At 37.1% G+C, this 23103-nt stretch overlaps 1 protein-coding gene across 3 annotated transcripts in view; it reads left to right on the top strand.

The window, feature by feature from the left end:
• Positions 1 to 3172: 3172 nt before the first annotated feature.
• Positions 3173 to 23103, top strand: part of LIPC (lipase C, hepatic type) — a 64454-nt gene continuing 44523 nt past the window's right edge. For 2 of the 3 annotated variants that reach the window (XM_069798119.1, XM_069798118.1), the window contains exon 1: positions 3173 to 3326. Coding sequence is in view for 1 of the 3 variants with exons in the window: in XM_069798118.1 (XP_069654219.1) it covers positions 3245 to 3326 (82 nt within the window). In the remaining 2 variants the exon portion in view is untranslated. The remainder of the gene's footprint in view (positions 3327 to 23103) is intronic. The other variant, XM_069798120.1, reaches the window with a different exon arrangement.

Below are 23103 nucleotides of genomic sequence, written 5' to 3'. Positions count from 1 at the left end.
CCATTTTTTCTATTCTCATAATGTACCAAAGACTCTTTCTTGTTATACTTTTTATATAAGGAACTAATTCCTAAACCAATTTACGGTATATATCCATAGAATATATATGTATTATGCTATACATATACTTGTGTATATGTATATATGCTATACAAACATAACAATTAACCAAGCTGAGAGAGGGCTCAAGCAAAGCACGTAACTTCGCCAAGTGACCCGATAAACATGTTGAAGATGGCAAAGGTTATGATTTCAATATTTGGATTCACAGGAAAATTATTTATCAAGAGTCTTCTACCTCTAACATTCATTACATTGCAGGAGAGCCATTCTTTTCTTTATGAGTAGATAATAAAGGTAATTGGAATTACTCATGTAAATCAAATGGAGAAGAGACCTAGGGAAAAAAACCCTGACAAATCTACACTCTGAAAATGCATTGTGTGACAATGCTATAGAGGCCATTGGGAGCAGCTCCTACCTCCAGAACACCATTGCGTCTGCTCTCTGTGGACTAATGTGCCATAGCATGCAATTTTGTGCTACATAAACTTGTCTTGAATACACACTGTGGAATCTCTCATTCAAATGCTGTACAATTATTCCCACAACACTGCTTAGCTCTCTCACTTTTATTGCTGATAGTCTGTCAACACTGAAAAGGCAAATTAATACTAGCAATGACCAATGCAGGATTGCCAAATAAAGTGATGCAGATAGCAGGGAGGAAGGCAGGTTCCTCCTCCTTTTGCAGCTCATTCTTTTCCCAGTTTTCCTCTTACCACTTTAAGCAATCCTTCATAAGATGCTCATAATGCCATTCTGGTTTCCTACATGGGCTCTCCAGTGAGAAGTAAATCCAAAGGCTGATCCCTATAGTGTTTTTTTCCAGGCAATCTCCTCACAAAGATCCAACAGCCTGTTCTGTACCTGACAGATCTACTGTCCTGTTCCAGAACAATTCCTGTCTGCAGAAAATAGAGCTTATAATCTTTCTCCCCTAAACACTCTCTAGTTTCTTGATTACTGTGGCTTATATCACCATTCAACCTGTCAGTCAGTTATGTAATCTTCACATCATCTTCAGCTTACATTTTTCTAAGTTCACTGCAAGGCTGTGCTAAGTCACACCAGTAATTTCCACCAGCGTTAACTTCGCTAAAATACAGCATTTCCTGGCTACCATCACAGCCTAAATTCTTGTCCAAGTTCTGTCTCCTGTCTCAATTACTGCAAATCCTCTTCTTGCTCACATCCATTGAAAATACTGCTGTGAAGAGTATTTATCAGCCAGTCATTTGATCATATTGTTTCAGTTTCTGTATTCCCTGTTTATTAATATACTTTCACACACACACACACACACACACTCCGATCAATCAGTCTTGACAACTCGTTAGATGTTGGTGTGCCAAGATCACTACCAACTGTGGTGACTGGTATGACCTTAGAGATTGCTAGTAGAGTCTTCTAGCTGTCTGCTGTATCCTAGACTCAAAGCTCTTTGGAGTGAGCAGGGAAAGGAAGTGATCTGTGTTTTTCTCCTTTATTCATGCAACACCCAGCACCATGGGCCACTCTCCATGAAGCATGTTCTTGTGTGCCAAAACAATGCATCAAACATGACAGCAGAGTTTCCCTGCTGAGAATACATTTTTTGTAGCCTAACATACCAGTTCTGCTATGGCATATGGGTCCTATGAGACTCACTGTCTTCTAAAAGAAAGAAAAATCTTTTAGGTGGGACACTTTAAAATAGTTCTTAATTATAAAAACGATAGAACAATGACAAATTCCTCAGGCTGGGATGGTATGGCTATCATTTCACACATTCTAGATTTAGTAATTACGATAAGAGGCTTCATAAAAAAATTGAGAGTCACTGGATACTCAAAATACACTTTTTCAAGTTTACAAGTGCTGTTTCAGTCATTAGTCTGACACAGATAGTTCTAGAGTTCTTAAAATATTGTCTCTATTTGCTATTACTAACAGCAAATCCTTAACAAACTAAGTTTAGTGAAGAATTTACACTATCACCCCCTCTTGAGCACATGAGGGCTTCTTAATCATTCAGAGCCTGGGAGAAAGTTTACTGTGCAAGAGACCTATTTCTAAGGAAAATTCCACAATGCTGTCAAAGCATAAAAGTGAGGTATAGCATAGACCTATCTGGCTAACTATATACTAGGTCAAGTATGCAGGTAGCGGTGGAGGTTGGCAACATTAACCCACGTAAGCTGGCAATCCAATGAAAGTGTAGGTCAATTTGCAGCCCATGCTAAGGCCTGTGCTGCCATGGCTACATCATAATTGGCACTTAGTTCCTTTCAAATGAGCTAGGGTATTTCTCAAGAACATTGACGTGTGTGGGAAAAGTATGATGCTCCAGACTGATGCTAACAAGGCCTGGAGGACAGCATTTTGTCCTGCTCATGTGTGAGATCCCGCTTAGCGGTAATACTGCCTATCCTGCCCTATCACACTTTGCAGTATACACCTATTCATTGTGGCATTTACACACACTGCTGTAACTAAGATTCTGCTTTGATTTCCAATATAAAACATACCATATTAGTAGTAACTTTTCCTCTGAAATGACTCCTACATTTACAACATATACTTGCTTATGATTGTTTTAACCGGAAGTGGAGAGAGATGTTGGTTAATTGTGCTTCATTAGTAAATTTATTATGTGGTAAAAATTGTTCACTTAATTTGAAGGGAAACATTTTGTGATTATCCAAAATCTGGTATCAATTTTATTACTGAAATAAGAGAAGTGTTTGTTATATGTGGAATTTTGATGTTTCCCTTACTAGGATTTGTCTATGTTAATGAAATATTTAGATTAACCTTCAGCAGTTATTTTGCAACGTGTTCAAACTGAGCTGTTGACCAACCAAATTTGAGCTGGCTACCCATGGCCTTTAGCAGTATTTCAGAGAACAAACACCCTCAAGTCCGCTGTGTTCAGAGCCGAGCACTGTTGAGCAAGGTAGGAGGATCCAGTTCCAAATTATTTCTGCCACAAGTGGCATAAAATAAAAAAGAAGAGGTTGGAAACAGGCAAATTCCATTTTCACTTCCATAAAAGGAAAGATTGGAGCGGTGGACAGAAGAATTCAAGGTTAATGATTAATGGGCAAAGAATTTCTTGCAAAGGATTGATAATTCTCTCCTTTTCCCATCTTTGGCAGAATTAAGCAGTGCATTCCCCAACTCTCATTCAGAGAAAGAAGAAATGAAAAGTTTGCAACTTCTCCCATTTTTGTTGCTTTCTTGTCTCATCACCCCAGCAAATACATACGGAGGAAAGAAAAAAGGTAATATCCTATCAAACATAAATAGTGAATGTGAACTTTTTTTGAAATGTTTATGCTATAAAAATTCAGTAGTATTGGCTGTCTGGTCATCAGCATGTTGGGATTTGGGGGTTTTTCGAGTGTTATGTTCCCTTAAAGTGTGGCATTTATAACTGTCTATGTTTATTGGAAAATGTAGTTGTTTGTAATTACAACAAACATTTCTCAGTGGAAATCTATACATTCTGAGACTATAGACTTAAGGTAATCTGACCTTTAACAAAACTTCTGCTGAAGCTAATTTAAAAATGTATTAGTTTGAAAATATACACTCAACTGATATCAGTTACAATCTTCTTGGGCTGGAAGTATTCTATAAAATAGATTCAGTCTCCTACTATGAATAAAAATTCCTAGCTATTTGACAGTGTTTAAGCTTTCGTTTTCTGAGTTGCCTAATGTAGGCTGCCTTTCACCTCAAGTATGATGAATAACTTTGAGTGAAAGAGATACACCTGCAGTATGTTTTGTAGAGAAGTACTGTGGAGGATCTTTATCATTTACATGGTTGTACAACCATTTTCTATGCATTTGTGACACCGCACATTATGTCAGTATCTGTGTGACTGTTGAGTATGTCAGTGCATCACACAACCGCATTTCTTAAATCCTCTCTAATGTGATTGACAAAGACAATTCCACGTTTTCGTTCATTGTTGAGCCATACATAGTAAGCATTAGTTTTCCCTCTTATCTAACTGCATTTCTAATACTCTAAGTCTGGAGGGGATAAATGTAGCTTTCTCCTTAGCTGGAAATAAAGCAAGATATGCACATTCACAGAAGTACGGCCTCTTTCAGTAGCTGTTTTGCATTTATGTTGATTTGTATTAACAGTTTTAGAAACCATTTGCTATAAAAACACTTTGTATGTAATAGGCACAGTGATTTCAATCTACAGGAGGCAGGACCACCTTTCTTTGATTCTGCCCATTAAACTTCCCCTTGGGTTTGATTTTGAACAATATAAAATCCTTGAATGAAAACACAATTATAATTGTAAATTTCAATTAATGCCATAAGTTGGCATGGCTTACCAGTCAGCAAGGTCTGCACATCCTTAACAGTCGCTGAACCTTAGTAAGCTATTTAGAAACCTTGATCAAATTCTGTATTTTTGACAGAACCAAAAATCAGAGCACTAACTTCTGTTTGAGGCTTCTCACATCATCTTTGCCCAGATATATTCAGACTCCACTGTGTGTTTAAAGCTTAGTTCACCTGAAGATACAAACACAAGGCAGAGAGAGGAAGTCACTGCACCCCCATTCTTTTATAGTCACAGGTCTTGCTGATGTCAGCTCACATTCTCCTACCCCAACTATCTGTGGCACCATTTATAGCAAGGTCAGTCACTTCACTCTCTCCATCCCCCTTTCCCCTCATGACCTAGTACTCCTATATCAACAGACTTCACTTGTTTGCTCATTGCTTCTGCTGCTTAAAACCTTGCTTGTGGGCCACAAAGATAGGTCACATGTCATATTAGCACTAGCAGCATGAGCACTGTTGAAGCGAGAGGCTGATTTAAGAAGCAGAGCAGGTACATTTCTAAAAACGCAAAAAAGTCTACTGTGTTTTCTTCTAGAGGCTATCCACAACTTAACTAGATCTGCTACAGAGAGCAGTTACAAGGTTAAGGGCCCTGATATTCTATTATGTTATATTCAGACCCTCATCTCCTGTCAGTTTTAAATCGGTGCAACTCGAATTCCAACCATCCATTTACATTAATGTCTATTTCTGCACCTTTCACTCCCTTGTTCTCCTTCCCCAATCCAAGCTCAGCCACACCAGCTTTGTCCAGAAGATAATGTAATTCCCTGTTCTCGAAACTTTGCCTTATTTCTCTTACCATTTAATTCATCAATATAGCTCAGCTAGTTCTGTCTTTCCCCAAATCAGCTCCAGTGTGTTTGCCACACCTAGTAACCTCAGGGAGTCGTTTTCCTCATTTCACTTCTCAACGAGGCAAATCTGTTTGCCACAATGGCGTATGCAAATGGCAATAAAGCATTAGTCCTCACCAAGGAAGGCCAGTGAAGTTTTTAGGCCTACATGAAAGGCCTTTTAACACTGTCAAGTGGAGACAGCTTTCAGTGAGCATAGTATATATTTTACCTGAATATCCTTCTACCTTGGAGCTTGCTTGTTCTTGCTTTAGCAGGAACTGCAGCCATGAACTGTACAACTATAAGGAGCTAGAAAGCCGCCTCAAAGCTGAGCGTCTGGCATGTAATTTTAGCACAAGCAATTGCCTACAAGGGAACCATCCTCTAAAAGAACAATCACTGTGTGAAAGTCCTTCACATTTATTTGTACCCAGCAAATAAACAACTCTCTGCTTCAATTTTCTCTGTATCATTCTATCCACCTACACAGTAAAAGAAATCACATTACTAAAGAAAAGAATTTGTAGGAATTAGACTGCAGCATGTAAATCACTGTAGATAGGTGTATGTAAATCCTTTTGTTCAAGTTATGTACATAAATACATATTATAGGTTCTTATTTTATACTTAATTATGTAGAATAAGATGGACTGCATTACCAAGCGAACACAACATCACATTTAAAACACAGAGAGGTTATTCTTAAAAAGCCACGGAGTGTTTCTGAAATGCCATGGTTTTCTTGTATATTTATATAGTAGGAAATAAGTTCAGCATTTTTTGGCAAGAGTTCATTATCTAAAAGCAGCATCCCAGAAAAAGACCAGAAATAAGCACCTAAAAATAACATCCCTGAAGTTGAGCCAAGATGATTCTTTCTAAAAACATGTGAAAAATACTTCAACATAAGCTCTTATTTATTTTGATTCTTCTCCTGGAAACATAAAATTAGGTGGGAATATATTCCATTTTTCCACTTCATTGTGCAGAGCAGAGTTATACAGTAGTCGACATGAAAATGTGTGTTGTTGAGCTAGCACTTTTTACTTGACAGTCTCACAGCTGGCAGTTGAGCCAGACATTTTTTGCCCAAAAGAGAAGGTAACATCTTAGTTGTCATCCAATTCTGCCATGTTTTAAGTATTACAGTGCTAACAGCTTAAAATTGTAACATAGACCATGGGAATGGATTATACAGAAATTTGAATAGCTGTTATGGTTTTTTTATTCCTCAATTGTATTATGGAGACATAAAAGATGCATTGGGTATATCAAATCCTCCAAAGCCTAGATAAAATTCTTCAGTAAAATGCAGTGTGCATGGAGTATAACATATCAGACCTGAAAAACTACTAAAATAATTTCTACCTGAAGCTGAAAAACTATTAGAAATGCAAAACCCATAGAAGATTCAAAGGCCATTTAAACTGCAGCGATAGAGAAATAAAGTCAGGTAAGATGATGAGGTGGTTACCTTTGACATTGAAGGTGAATATCACTTTTACTATGTAACATTTCTTTAAAGTCTACAATAAATACTAAAAATGTAGGGAAGACCTTCCTTTTAATTCCTTGAAGCATATTCAGTGTAATAACAATCTGTGCCTTAAATTTCCATTCATTCTGTGTGATTTGGGTTTATAATAAATGGCAGAACACAGACTAAGGCTGACAAGCTCACAGGATACTAGTAATCCAGTCTTACTTCTAGTTTGAGAGAAAATTATAATTTTCCAGCATAGACAGAAAGCTAAGATATCAAACTCAATTCCTTTCATGGAACAGAATGGCACAGTAATCTGTTCCTGTGATTGAAACTCCTTGGCTAAAACGTCTAACTCAATGTTCAAACTAACTAACGTTCAAACTCAACTGGAACACACTCAGCCTTTCACTCTCCTCAGGTAGACAAATTAAGTATCTCATAAGTTGTGCGCTATTTACAAACCATGGTTTGATGGGTGGCTGAATTTAAGATGTGCACTTCCATGAGCAGCAAAACTAATTTCAGTTTCCAGTCACTTAGATCCTACATATCCTAAACTCCTCATGTCCCAAACTCCAGCTGTGCTTCCATGACATTCCTGTCCTAAGGTCCTCAGTTCCTTCACCCCATCTCTACAGCACGTCTATATTCCTGAATTACTCCATGACTTAGTGCCCCCCATGGTACCCAGAGACGTTCCAGCACACTCTAGCTTCCTCAAATACCTTATACAACCCTTGCTAGGACCGTCCTCAGCCTGAGATCCACTCCATGGTCTCTCTCCCCAGCCCTGCACTACTGTCACCTCCTCATGTTTGTAGCCTTTTTTGCCTTGCTCTGCGTACATGCTGTGACTGTTTCAGGGGTATGCTTGTGTCCATTGACTACCTAGTGCAGACAGGCTCATAGATCAGGTAGTGGCTGGCCCAGGGCTGCTCACTGCACCAAGTAGGAAACTACTACTCTCCTGTGTTTGGTATCAGTGCTCAAACAAGATCAAATTCCAGGACAAAATGCTTTGAGCTAATTGCATCCACAATGCCTGCAGGAGTTGAACTCAAGCACAAGCCAGCCTCTATGAGTTTCCCTGTCTGATGAGCAGTTGGTTGTCTCCAAATGACAGCCAGAATGCAAGGTAACAGCTAAGCTTTATAGATAAGCAAGGTGCTAGAATTAAATGTTTACCTGAACCCTATCTTAATGCAATAGCAAATGTGTTACTACAAGGGTCTTTCTTCTCTATCCAGCTGTTGATTTTCAGAAAACATGTAGGAATTTATTATTTGATACCTCTTTCTCTCTATAAAGTTGTATTTAAATTGGCTCAAAAAATTACTGAAGGGAATTATTCTCTTTCTCTCCCTCTTCATCATATGTGCAAATATACCATGATTGCAGCCTATGGAAACAAAACTAAAAAACATTAGAGTATTTCTAATTTACTCCGGTGGAGTTTGTGCATCACCACTGACCTTGAAACTCAGGTCACTCCTAGTTAGACCATTTAAACAGGGATTGAGGAGCTAAATTTTATGACATGCTGAAATACTAGTCCAAGAAGTCCTGGAAGTTGAAAGTTCAGATGTTAGGGTACTAACCAGTTACACTAATGATCTATATTATGCTATTATTAGGAAAAGTTCTACAAATGTATTTGCTGCCATATTCTGAGTGGCTGTGTTTCAGAAATACCGTGTGTGTACACAGCATTTGCAATGCTCTCAGGAGTCTTAGAATTCTATCAAAATTTCTATAATCTAAAACAGTTATTCTTCCTTTCGGCACCTGCAAAAATTTACAAATATTAATTCAGACATAAATTTTCACCACAGAGTCCAAAATATAACTGTAGTCTAATTGAAGACCGTTTGCTTTTTCCCATGAAGAGACAATAATGGGAACCCAATTGACAAAGGAACTATCCATGCATGAAACAAGTTTCAATATTTCTACTAATGCAAGTGACTGAACATCTTAATGAGGAGATTAAATTCACTAGAGAATTGTAATTCACTTGACTTAGGCATTACAGTCTACTGACCACTACTGTATGAATAGTGGTTGAACTCATATGACACTTGAGAAACTTGAACATACAAAACATTTCTTGATAATGTGGCAGTGCAATCTAATCGCTTAACTGATTTTCTTCCTTTTTCTCTCAGACTAGGAAAGGTTATAGTTTTTTATTAATATACATGTATAGTTTTAATGGAAAATAACTTATCAATAAAAACATTCATTATTAAAGAGAACATTTTTCTTTTCTGCTTATTTTGTGGTTCACTCTAGGTTTATATCGCACATTTCATTTTGGAAAACATAGTTATGCCCAATCCATGTGGAGCTTCAGGGTTAGTAATAGGGTTACATCAACAGTAGTGTAATATTGATGATGTAGCTCATAACACCATATGGTCCCCTAGGGTGGCCTTAGCACAGTGACCTTTTTCCTATATGTTAGCTAGAGCTAAGAGACTGTTTGCTGAAGCTAACTTGGACTCCTTATACAGTAGAATAGCTTGGCAGCAGGTGGATGGGCCAGCAGCCACTTCCAAGCAGCATGATTAAGACTTCCTGGCAACATAAGCAATAACTGGCAAAAGAGGCAGAAGGGGCCATCTATCTGCACATGCCAAGACTGGGTGATAAAGTTCACTTCTTTGGCAATAGGCCAAATGTGAATTACAGTTCTAGCAAAAAAAAAAATTAATGTCTATCTGCAAAGTAAAAAAAAAATTACCACCTTCATACTTTGTAGCCTTTCTTCTAGAAAAATGTACTGGTTTTTAAGTTATATTACTATGACATCTTTCTTGCTTTTTCCTTTTAATTAAAAAAAAAAATAAAAAATTGTTACAATTGTTAATATTCCCAGGAAGCATTAACTGCACATTAGTGCAGGAAGGATTGCATACCCTTACACATACCCATTATGACTAGCCAATGAAAACTTTTGCTGGTGCTGAAATGCTTCTAATACAACATGGTTGCTTCATGGTTGTGGAAACGGTAGCTGTTGCCTAAAAATACCCACAGACATTCTCTTGCCCTCTCCCATTTGCTTGCCCAGTCCAGTAAAATCCATTTGAATCTTTTACCAACAATACTGTTTATATTTGGGCTCCTGCTTGGCCTTCAGACTTCATGGTGTTGCTCCAAGTGCAACAAATAGCTACCAGGTAAATAACAGAAAGGAAATTATGAAAAAGAAATCTAGAAATATTGAATATGAGTGCAGAAGGTGTTTAAAGACATATTGCTCTCTGGCATAAAACCAGCATGTCCCATCTGAAAGATCAATTTTCATTAGAGAAACCCTAAAAAATTTCTGCTATTTTGAAATGTTTGATCCAAATACCATTTTCTAATTTTGCATATTGCTTTACTCAGTAAGTGAAACTGATGGAGACTACATACAAAGGAAAGTACTGAAACATGGGGGAGATAATGACAGAGCAGGTCCAAAGACGAAAAGAAAAACATACACGTTTGATATTGCTTTGCCTCTGGAGTTGACAAACTCCCATAAAAATCTTCTACACTGGCATGTTTTCCCATATCTTAATGCTAAATTTGTAAACAAATATATAGAAACACTGCTGAGATCAAATTTTTCATTTTAAAATCTTGTGTGTATTAAATCACTTGTGGCTCTACTTAATGCATCTCAGTCTGAAAATAATCTGTGGCATCTGACTGAAGGATTTTATTCAGCCTTTAAAGCACCACTCTTCTCCCTTTCAGCAACAATGGGTCATAAGAGATGTTGGAGGACATCAATTAAGATTTAACTCCATGTTTGCCAATCTGCATTTCCAAAAGCCACTCAAACTAGGGATTCTGCCAAACTAGGGTGGAAGGGGTGTGTGTGTTCCTTAGTTATACTACTATATAACTACACTGAAAAACTACCAAAATACATTCTGATTTATTTACCAGGCAATTCATTGTCTAATTAATTTATTGTCCAAGCAATTGTCATGACTTCAGCCTAAAACCTGTCCAGAACTGACCTTTGATTGGAATTCTAGGAGTTGTTATAAAAATACTAATAATAAAATTATATGGGCTTTCAGACAAAAAGCATGTTAAGAAATTATATTTATGATTTAAGAGAGTAGTATTTTGATTAGTTGTGTTTCCAGTTGATTATTTTCTGTGTTGTGGTGAAGTTTTCATATTTATGTCACTTGTACTTTTAACTTAAGACAACTGTGCCAATGCCTTCAAGGTTTCATTTTTAGGGGCTGCCAATAGGAAGGGAGGGGACATGGGAGAAACTCTCATCTTATTTTTAAGGGGGAATTATTTGGGCAATTTTTATTCACTACAAACAAAATATTTGGAATGATATTATTCAGGCAATACTTTCACCCCAGAGCTTACAACTTTCCAAGGAAATTTTTTTAAAAGTTTAATCACTTGTAAGAATGATGGATGCTATTTAAAATTGTTATCATTATTTTCAGAAAGACATGAAAGCTATTGCATTTCTGAAATTGATTACTCTTACTGAAGCAATATATTGCTTTCAGTGCCCAAACTGTGAGGAAGAAATAACAGTATGCATTAACAATGTTTTTAGGACATGTGGAAAAGGTTTAGCCACAAGTTTATTATGTCAGATACATCATTTGTAAGCTATGCATCTTTCTTACTGAATTATGTTATGTAAGAATCCCAAAAGCCTTCTACAGATATTGAATCAAGCCCTTAGTAGCTACTTAAATTCTTTTTTAATGTCTAATCCTAGACTCCAGTCCCTATTAATACTGCAATATCACTCTTCTGCAATTCACTAGTCAGCAGTTTTCAGACCTTTCAAATATCTGTACGATTTCATAACTGATCTTGACTAAAATAGCTTATGTCTATGACAACATATAGATTGCCACCTACACAACAGTGCCTGGCTAAACTACAAGGAAACTTGACAGCCCTAATTGCATTTCATGTGTTTATGCAAATGAGAGTAAGCTGGATGCAGCATGACCTAGAGCAGAGATTCACCATCAAGAACAAGACTTTCACAGACTATATCTGTGCAGGATTCCCCAAGTCTGCTGTTCAGGTTAAGGACCAACTGCAACTAGGAGAAAAATGGAGTCTTCTCTGACACTTGAAAGTAAACCCAAAACAGTTTTTGTATATTTTTCAAGGAGCAGTAGAGAGTTTAATGGACAGGATGCATTCCTCCCTCCAGAGTACAGAGCAAATGGAGGGAACTGTGACTAGATTACAGTTAATTCTCTGGCCTGCTCTTCTGTTAGTGCAGAAATGAGCAAGGCAGCTTGTAAAATTAGAGTCCAGACCCAAAAGAAAGAAGGGAACTTAGAATGGTAACATAAAAAGCTCAGCTAAGAGCATAAAGCATTAGTGATTGGACCTCTGCAGTGCTAGAAACTACACAGGAAGCCAGTTGGCACATCATCTAAAAATCTACTGTGCTCTTTATCTCCATCATGCTTACCTTCTGCTTACCTGGGAATAGAAATTAAAGCTTGTTCTTTTAATTGGGAACAGTTTTTTGAACAGAACATAATAAATCATTGCGTTCTTAGTAGATGACATCAAAGAGTCATGAAAGCTGAGATACTAAAGTGAGGTGTTTGTATCAGAAATCTTTGCCTATAGCTTGTCCAATAAGGCCCTAAAGAGGTTCCTAAACAAAATATGTCAGTGTGCAGTGCTGAAATTGCTCGTCTGTGTTTTGTTGAGTACTACGATTGCAATTCTGCCATCTTTACTCATACTGGGTAGTAAGTACTTCATTATCCCCAAGCTTGCTTGCACACTACAGTACTCTGCAATATAACAGTGAGAGTATCTGGGCATTGCCTTCACTAAAAAGACAGTATTCCAACTGGTTCCAGTTGACCTGTATATATTGCTCTCTAGAGCACAGCAAGGTCATTCTTCTGGCTAATAAATAACATTTCAAATACCATCAAATATACATAGAATGCTTACTAAACGTGAGGTTTTTCTTACTACACATGAATTAGTGATCTTCAGCCTCCATTCTACATCAGTAGAACAGTTTGTGCCACAGAGAGCATTGGGAGGTTTCCACATCTTTCCTAGGGCACATATACCTTTAGGATTCACCCTTTCCAAAAACTTAATACGCTTTTCCTCTCTGCCAGAACTCTACCTCCATCCCAATAGCAATCTCTGCACTCTTTCCTGGAGAGAGGAGTTCTGCATGATCCTCACGCAAGTCGTTTAATAGCCTTGGTCTCTTCTCGCATGTTATGTGACCATAATGTGATCTTTTACTTTAATATGTTAATTAAAAGGAACGGTAACTTTTCTAAGAAACTTCAGCCAAGGAATGTGTCTCTCAGCACCCTCTGGTTTGGTATTGTCAACAGGACAGAATGCAATGGAGATTCTTAACTGAAGCAAATAGACAAAACTTACAGTTTTTGATCCAGCTCCCTAAATAGACAGTTGTGCTGCTTACTATTTTAATCTCCCTAAGTCATAGCTCAGATGAAGTGGCAATGGGAAGGGCTGTTGACTACACTGTATTCTTCTATATGGAATTTTAGGTAGCAGAAATGAACACAATTACCACAGAGGTTCTCAGCGAATAAAAATAAAAGCAGGATTGTGACATATTATTCCATCCAAGAGGAATCTTTGCGCCTCCCTTCTCCCAAACCCATCTCTGGAATTTTAGTAAATTCATAGGATTTGCACTTTGGATTTGTTTGTTTTTTCTCTTATGATTCTGTTCACTTTTCTATCTTTCTTGTCCAGTTTATGAAGATTGTGTGTATCTGTAAAAAATCTTCACCTTTACAAAACATTAAGTGCTAGTAAATTAATTCCATTGAGGATACCTGCATGGCCTTAAGATGTATCTAGCCATTCATTTAAATGAAATGTTCCTCCCCTGAATACCATCAAATAGCTCATACTTATGGGCCTACCAGAAATATTTAAGTTATTAGTGACTTTCCATCTATGAAGTATCAATGTTAGTTCTTAAGCTGGCTTAAAAAAAAAAAAAAAAAAAAAAAAAATCACTTCTGGCTTTGGATACTTTGAATATGATAATCCTGATGTGCAGAAGGGAACCAAATTCTGAGACATCTGAGAGTTACACTGCATCTGTTCAGGGACTAGGTACTCTGAGCTCAGAAGGACTTCTCAGAACGTATGCATCCAATCAGCATTTAGCACTCTGCAACCCCAGCACATCATTACTTCTGATCTCCTCTTTAGACATTCTTTAGACATACCAGGTCCAGAGTAATCTGAACAAGTGAGTCTTGGGTCTTTAACAAGTGATCGGAGACTTCTTTTACAGTTACTCAGTAATCTACTTTAAGTAACAATTCAGCTACTGACTACCTGTATTTTTGTTTTTCAAAGTAAACACAGCCGCACAACTTAACTGCTGCACTACAGAACTCTCTGGATCCCTAATATTTCCAGATGTAAGATTGTGTGTTTCAGATATTCCTTTATTTCATTAAAATATTCTTTGATTTTAGCTTAAGTAAAATTAATTATGATTGCAATTATTTTAAGTAAAATCAATTTTTATTAAAGCTGGTAGCAAATTTCCCCATGGATTTTCTGTGAGCTGACACTGCCCGGAAATTTCTACCTTGATTGTATATTGTACACTCTTGGATGGTGTGGGTAGTTGGAAAATGCTGTAAACCAACATTTTCCTTCTTGCCGTGCAGCAAGTTAGTCCCTCAGCCCATAACTGTGTTCCTGAGCAAGCTTAATTGACCAGAATAAGGCAATCAAATGTGAATATTCTTTGCTCTTTGATTTTTAGAATGCCCTTTAAGAGTATAACCAAAATGAGACTAAGGACATGAGTTATGCCAAATTAAGAATCTAACAGAAAACAAATATTTATATTAATAGAAGGGGTGACATTCCACATCTGTCCAGCTCTCAGGAAAATCAAGGCCTCAAATACTTGATTTTTGTGTTTTGTACTTAACCAGTGTTCAGTGATGGCAGATGTTTTAAAGTCAAAGGGAAAGGCTGTAGTTCATTACACACTTAGTGACATTAACAACTTAAGCAGCCCTTGCCTCAGGCCACCATTGCAGGTACTTCATAAGCCTCTCCATTGTGCCAGTATAGCTGCTTGTAGCAAAAGAGCTTGGAAACTGATCCAGTCAAAAAATAATCCCATTTTTTGCTGGTGATCCTACTTTTTAGCTGGATCAGCTCCCTGATCTTGTTCACTGTTCAGCTAAGCAACCAGCTGTGCTGGGACAATGATGGGGACTACAGGAGGTCAGGAATGAGTGGGTGGCAGCAAGATGGGGCAGAATTCTGCTTAGAGTTGCTCAGGCAGCACTGAAACCAAATGTCTAGTTAGGAACTAAAGACGCTAACCATTGAGTCTGTCCTTTTTTTTCTTTTCCTTTTTTGGTAACTTTAAGTTTTTATCCTCAATTTAAAAAATAAAATAAAATGCAGTCTACCTTATCAGGCTTCCCATCATCTAATTTAGGAATAATAGCATTTGAAAAAAACCTAAAATATTACACAGTTTACAAAGGAGTAAGCATTAGTAATAGCATTATTGGAGCTGACAAAACAATGGAAGACACTTCTCACATTCAGCCCAGGCATATTAATTTGTCGATTTTTTCTAAAAATTCCTCTCAAATCCTAAAGATTACAGTGACCAGATTCTGATGTCATTTACATCATTAAAACTTTGGTTTACTTCCAGCAGTTTCTGTGAAGCATTCTCTACTGATTATTGTGTAGGAGTAAACAGAATTTAATCTTTGCTTTTCTGTGTATGACTACAGTGACATTATTTGTAATTCCTGGCTCTGTTAGAATTTTAAAGACACCCCCCCCACCCCAATTTAATTGATTGATTTCCAAAAATCACTTTAGTAAAAGAAAGAGAAGTCAGAAAAAAACCCTATTTTATCATTCCAATAACAGCTCATAAAAGATTGTATTTCTTTTTTTCTGGCTAGTGTTAATAATATTTACATTGGAAAGGTCTAGGGCAATCTCCTTTAAAATACAATTGTGTTCTGCACCATCAGCAACCTATTAGCCAGATAAAATAAAAGTCTTGTACCTCAGAGCTTTTTGGGTACATGCTCGAATTAAAGCTTTCATTTTCCTCAGACCCTCTGTACATATTTCAGCAAACTAACCATGGAAAAAGTACCAAAATTAGACAGAAAAGGTTTAATTATGAATAATCCAATTTCTATTCTAATTGCTTTCTTATTATTATTTCTGGTTTTAACAGGGCTACTTAGCCTACAAGAGAAATCCCTCTAATAATGGAATTCTGGTGTAGTAGTTTTGAAAGATCTTTTTGCCTTTTTTCTTCTTGATTCCCCAACACCACCTACTTCTTTTTCATTCACACACATGCACCCACTTAGTTAACTGTGTGTGATCACTAAACACAGAAACATGAAGGCACGAGCGTCCCTAATCAGACATGTGCACAGAAACAAAATCTCTATCCTTCAAGGGCAGGGTAATTCCTGTCAGGCATTTTAAAGCCAAGGCAGGTCATTGAAGTTATTATTAGCTCTAATTAGCACTCCCACAAGCTGTTGAATTCTTTACCTGCACACAAAGAGCACTCAATATGGTGCAGAATTTGCTAACATCTTTGAAAGCATCAGAGAAATTTCAGCTCTTCTTTAGAAGCACAGGTCTATTGCATATGAATAGGCTTTTGGTAATATTCTGTCTGATCCATGTACCAAATGATCTATAGAAGCAGAGATATGATGAAACTGTTCCAAAACAAAGGAATTCTACAAATGTCTAAACAGAATCTTAATCAGAAAAGGAAGACATCTGGGCTTACTTATTACAGTGGTACTATATTTTAAACTTCTAGCAGGTTACAGACAAATAATTCATATCCCACCTCAGTTACAACACTGTTCTTTTAAGTTAGTGTTTTATGTAGGAATTTGAAGACAAGTCTGTATGAAAACTGAATTTTTCCCCTTGTGTGCAGCCCCCCCCTTGAGAATTAGAGATCTCTGAACTGAATTACAGAGCTCCAAATAAAATACTGATCCTAATTGTGAAATTGGCTAAGAAGTGATGAAAGCCCAGTAAGGCATCACTTTTGTACGTTAGGCACATTGCTAACAAAGTGCCGTAAGAAGGAAGCCTGGCAATAGCTCTCATTAGTAAAAAGCACTGCTACAGAGCTGTAGAAGGTTTTATTTGAAACAGGGGAGAAAGAAAATGTGATAAAATCAGCTATTTTGGGTCTACAATATAATCCACAGTATGACCTTTAGTCTAGAAATAAATTTTCTACAAAAAGTAAGCAAAATTGTAACAGGAGTCGAAAAGTAACATGTTATAAAAAGTAAAACTAGTAAAATATTTATTTCAGAACCTAATATGTAGGAACCTGGCACCTAAATGCTTCACCTCCAACACCAAGCCACTATCCTCTATGGCAAGAAGTTGGAAATAATGGAAAGTCTTAAAAGATACAGGCAAGTGTCCTGGTTTCCAACTACTATTCCTTGCAAAAGTGAAAAGTAGAGAGTGGGGAACACAGAATAAACACTACTATGTTTGCAAAAATTCAAGGCCCAGCTCAATGCAGCTAGACAAATGGCAGCTCTTCATTAGCTGGACATGCAACCCACCAGCTGAAAGCTAACAATGGCTAGCATCTAGATTGGGGGTTGCCTGTGTCACTCTGAGCTACATTCAACTTTGTGTCTGTCACTGAGAGGCTGGAACTTCATCACATGCTCCACTTGGCAATGCACTCTTGTATTGTATGCATTTTCATACAGCCAAATGTCAAATCACAGAGCTGGGAATAAGGACCCTGGGATATACACCAGTCCCTTCCATGCAATGCAACACATCACGCTTTGCGGCTGCAAGGATCAGCCTGCCCCTTTAGACTTTATGCCATCCTTAAAGTACCACTCAAAATTTTCAAGAACAACTCCACAACTCCGAAGCACCAGTAATATTAATGGTCACGATTTTAGCATGATCAGTATTATTAACTCTGCTTTAAATTAGACACTAAACCCCCCCAAGCTTCTAGGTACTATTAGACAGTATTTAGCACCAGGACTGGAATCCATATCTTTAGCCTCCTGGTCCCATTCTTGAAGCCATTTTCTTTGTTACACTGCAGACAGCAATGTATTTCCTCTAAAACTAATATAGAAATGGCATAAAAATTCTGGCCTTCAGTCCCTCGGTAATAGTCCCATTAGAAAGATGAATCAAGGTCACTGCTTTTTTATTGGTGATATCCACTTTTTGAAAAGGAATTGCCTGCCACAAACTGAGAAGTGACACTAGCTGCCAAAGAAGTCTCTGTCATTTTCCATAATTTGCAACAATGCACATCTGTAGTGTTTTCATTATTTAGACACTTGATTTTCTGACACCAGGGCACAGCTACAAGGTATATTTCTGGGAATGCAAAAATCACATGACCTATTTCCTTTGGTATCATGTCGCAAGCTGAAGGGTGAAATAATTGCCTGAAAGTGCATTGAGTTGTGTCATTCTGCTAAACTAATTAGGATAATGGGAATTCTGGAACTAATTCCGTAGACATCTAACTAAAATCAAGCCTTTTAAACACTAGGATGGAAATCAGTGTCAAATATATCAGGAACACTTTCCTTCATGGATGCAATAAGATAAACTTCTCTACAGGAACAAGCATTGCTGGGTCATAATAAACTCTCAGAAAGGAAAAGAACACAATTTTCTAACTGATTGTGATGATTCTAACAGCTGGCTCATCGACAAGTCATTTATAAGGTTACAAAGTTAAGTAAAGATTGCCAAGCACTGATAGTATAATAGGACCCTGGGATGCCTTGGATGTGTGTTTAGAGGTTCCATTTACCAAATAGGAGCTGGACAGACTCAAAGAATGAGGATGGTGCTTATTTTAGACTTTATATATGGCTTCCAGCTTATGTTTCAACAAAACATTGAGCAAAATTAGAGAACTGAAAACAAAAATACAAAATCTCTCTTCTTGTTAATGTGACATGAGAGATCATGATTCTGGTATCTCGAGACTAGGAGGCATGTGTACTACCCTGTTCACTGAACAACTTTAAAATGAAAATAACCAATTGTATAATATTTATAAGCAAACAAAACTCAGCAAATTGAGTATGAGATTGATAAGTGTTTCACTCACAGTTTCACTTATTAAGGATTATTCACATTATCTCTAAATCACTTTCACTAAATTAAGAGCGCCATATGTTGAATTTGAGCTTTTTCCATACTTTTTAGCATGTATCAGTTCAAATGTTTAAGGCATTAAATATACTTTAGAACAACAGCTATTAGCTCAGAGGAGGAATCTGACCCTATAAGAAACCGCTTTGGCATACTCTGATATTTGTCTGACATTTCCAGTCAGCCAGTACGTCTCTTGGTGAACCTGGAGGGTCAGCAAAGGCAGCAAGGAATTTCAGGGGCTTATTAAGTACATAGAGAACAAACAAGTGCAGAATTTCAGACTTTGCTTTTCACACTAAATCGAGCTATATAACGATCTTGTTTTCTTTATCATCTATGAAAAATGAGGAAAACAATGCTGAGGTAGCTATGTTTTAAAACAATGCTTTAAAATGTCTGTCTGTAGCAAAACTATTCTGTATCTGAAGAACATAATCTTTACTGCTCTTAGCAAAGTTTTCTATCAGAAAAATCACTTTTCCCTTTTTCATCAGCTTTGACACATATTGTAATCTCCCATGCATCACTTATATATGGGCCACCATACAAAGTGATTACACTGATCATCATCTACTCATCGTGGAATAAGATAGTAAGCAGGGTCGTAAAGGGCAAGAATTGTTTGTAGTTTCCACTATTACTAAACCAAATCATTCCAAATAATTAACTTTTTAAAACAAAAAAGATCGTTCTCTCTGTTCACTTTAAGTTTACTTATTAGGAGTCATACAAACACAAAATACTTGATAAAATAGGACAATCTTTTTTAACAGGGTATTTTTTTTATAGTCAGGAGAAGAGTGGTCAAGAGCAGCAGATGAAATGTTACATAAAAGCCTAAACGCATCATTCTTACGTGATCACTCTGGTTCCCTTGATCTGCTCAAGCCCAATGATTCTTGGCAGTTTGCTCCATTCCATAAAAATCACATGTAATCCAAACTTCAGTGACCTCCCAATTTCTATCAGGTTTGCTCCTGGAAAAGAAATAATCCAATCAGAGGAAGGAGGCAAAAAGAGACTTGTTCAACAGGTTTAAATTTACTTTTTGTAAAAATATAGGCATTTCCCACAGTCTCCAGTCCTGACCAGTATGTCAAAAAACAGAAAGACAATTCCTGAACATATTAGTATGTGAGGATTAAGCTCCTGGAATCAGGCTACGCTCTTGACATCCCAACCAAGTTCTTAAATAATAGAAGCAATGCAATTCTCTGAAAAGCATTGTGAAGTAGTCAGATCAAATGTGCATGGTGTTAAATAGAACTTCTAATAAAAATACTTCTTCTTTATTACAATAAAGGCTGGCTGTCAGTGTTGCTTGCAATATGGTAGCAAAATGTGAATGAAAGTAATAGAAAGTGGCATGCCAACAAAGGAATTTGAAAGCAATGGAAGAGATGCATATCCTTTTTGGATTTTACTGCGTTTTACTCTTTGCTGGTTTTAAAAATAATTTTTATTAAATATATCACTTAAGACTGAAAATAAGTACCCCAAATTTAATAAGCATGAAAAAGGACCCAACATTCAATTAATAAAAAGACATCTTTTCTTTCTGCTTTGGTTTTAGTTTCAGGTACACACTCCAATGCAATATTGTGACAGATAATGAAAACAGAACAAGGCATTTCATATTTAATCCATGGTCTCACTCAGCTGCCATGAGATTATGAATTTATATTAAAAGGACATGGTGGGTGAGAAAGACAGCAGAAGCTCATTCTATTTAATCTATTATTTCTTCTTTTAAAAATATTTTTATTTGTTCTAACTACTACTACTTCTCCACTAGCAGCTATTCATCTTGTTAGAGTCTCATAACTACATCATTCATCAGATGTAGATTACGTCTACTGTAAGAAGTACTACAGTGCAGTAAGAGCAGATCTGCACAGTGAGACATTTGGTGTTAAACACCAGAGTGACCCAACTACAGGCCTCTGGGGGAGGGGAGTGGTGGGAACTACTTTGGACTGGTTCTAGTCTAGTTCTGCAGATGAGTGCCCATCAGAAGCTGGAGCACATTAGGTACACTCCTGGAGTGCAGGTTTTGGTGCAGATTAATCTGTAAGGAATCCGCTTTGTGTGCTCCCAGAGCACTCCATAATATGAACCAAAGCATGGTAAGATCAGAAGATTTGCTTTAAAAGTGCACTCCTGGTGAGTTCACTCATCCTGGTGCTGAACAAAAATATTTACGTAGCTGCATCTTACTTATACTTCCATTTAAGCAAAATGTTTCAGTTCTTTCATGACACAGACAAACTGTTTGCCCAGGCATTCACTCTTAGGATCTAATTAGCTTGAGAACAATGCATTTTAGAGGGATCCTTATTTGCCAGATATTTTCCTTGAATACGGTCCCTCCATTCTATAACAACACAGATATGACCTAAAGCAATCCTACATTTTTCCTTAGTCAACTACAGTGCCATCACTATTGAATTGTTTAAACAGCGTGCTAACAGTCAACCTAGGCAATTACATTAACAAGATTCTCAAGCTAAAAATATATTTTATGTGAAAAACAGTCTCAGAAGTTGGAAACAGGTCAGCTTTTTTTGTAGCTTCATTCACTGCAAAACTACCATTAATTTATCTCTAAAAAGTCATCAATCTCTTTCTAAACAGAATTCCCATTTATCATTTCCATGAAGTGATTTTCAAAGAAATTGATCTTATGGCATTAAACAGGTTAACTACACCAAGCAAATAATCATCACGCCAACACTTCTACCTTCAGCAAAAAAGTTATTTTACTTGAAGGGTTTATTTTTGTGAATTCAGCACAACAGCATATTTCCACTGCAATATATAGAGGCTTAAAAGAGGAAATACTAGAATGTCAGAAGGGAATAAATACTATGTGGGTCAAAATTGGTCTTTATCTTTTTCCTGTATGTAGTCTGCATCAAGATTAGTGCCAGGAATGAAGCCCAATTCATTTGATAATATGGCTCTAAACTTTCATTTTAGAGAAGTAAATTAATTCCTCTTTAAAAGCCAAAGGCCATAACTTGTAGGAACTTCACCTAGGTTTGGATTTCTGAAAGGAATGGTCAATTTCTAGGCTTGCTTTCTGTGCAGTTTCCACTATGTTCACACTTTCAGTATCTGGGAAAATTCTGGGGCAGATGATTCCAACCTTTTCCCAGTTGGCCTTTATGCAAAATGACTGTATGTACATACACATGCGCATGGGAACTGACTCTTGGAAACAGCTGGTGCCAAGCAGTAGCCAATTTCAGCATGTCACAGTAAATGACTTCATTAACACCTCACTGAAGCATCAGGAGATTCCCTTTTGGTTACCAAACTTTTGCAAGACTTTTAAAATGAAATAAAAGGCATATCAAACAGGTACTGTGACACAGCATATAAAATTTTATGTTGCAGCTGGATTCTGTTTAACAAAAAGACTAGTACTTTATAGATTGTTAGAGAATATGGCTTATCTTGCTAATTATGAGGAATTAGTAAAAAATTGGTCTTGGAGTGTAAATTGAAATGGTACAGTTGAAACTCAGATAATAATTGTATTTCCAGATATATTGTGATTCAAAAGCAACTTTAAAAGGTCTTGTTACCAAGATGAATTGTGTCTTGGTTTCAGCTGGGATAGAGTTAATTGTCTTCCTAGTAGCTGGTACAGTGCTATGTTTTGAGTTCAGTATGAGAAGAATGTTGATAACACTGATGTTTTGCGTTGTTGCTAAGTAATGTTTAGTCTAAAGTCAAGGATTTTTCAGCTTCTCATGCCCAGCCAGCGAGAAAGCTGGAGGGGCACAAGAAGTTGGCACAGGACACAGCCAGGGCAGCTGACCCAAACTGGCCAAGGGGGTATTCCATACCATGTGATGTCCCATCTAGTATAGGAACTGGGGGGAGTGGGGGCGGGGAATCACCGCTCGGGGACTAGCTGGGTGTCGATCGGCGGGTAGTGAGCAATTGCACTGTGCATCATTTGTACATTCCAATCCTTTTATTATTACTGTTGTCATTTTATTAGTGTTATCATTATCATTATTAGTTTCTTCTTTTCTGTGCTATTAAACCTTTCTTACCTCAACCCACAAGTTTTACTTCTTTTCCCGATTTTCTCCCCCATCACACTGGGTGT

Source organism: Haliaeetus albicilla, chromosome 12 (genome assembly GCF_947461875.1).
Source record: "Haliaeetus albicilla chromosome 12, bHalAlb1.1, whole genome shotgun sequence".
NCBI classification, from domain to species: Eukaryota; Metazoa; Chordata; class Aves; order Accipitriformes; family Accipitridae; genus Haliaeetus; species Haliaeetus albicilla.
Note: the sequence above shows the minus strand (reverse complement) of the source record. Positions and strands in the feature narration are given on the sequence as shown.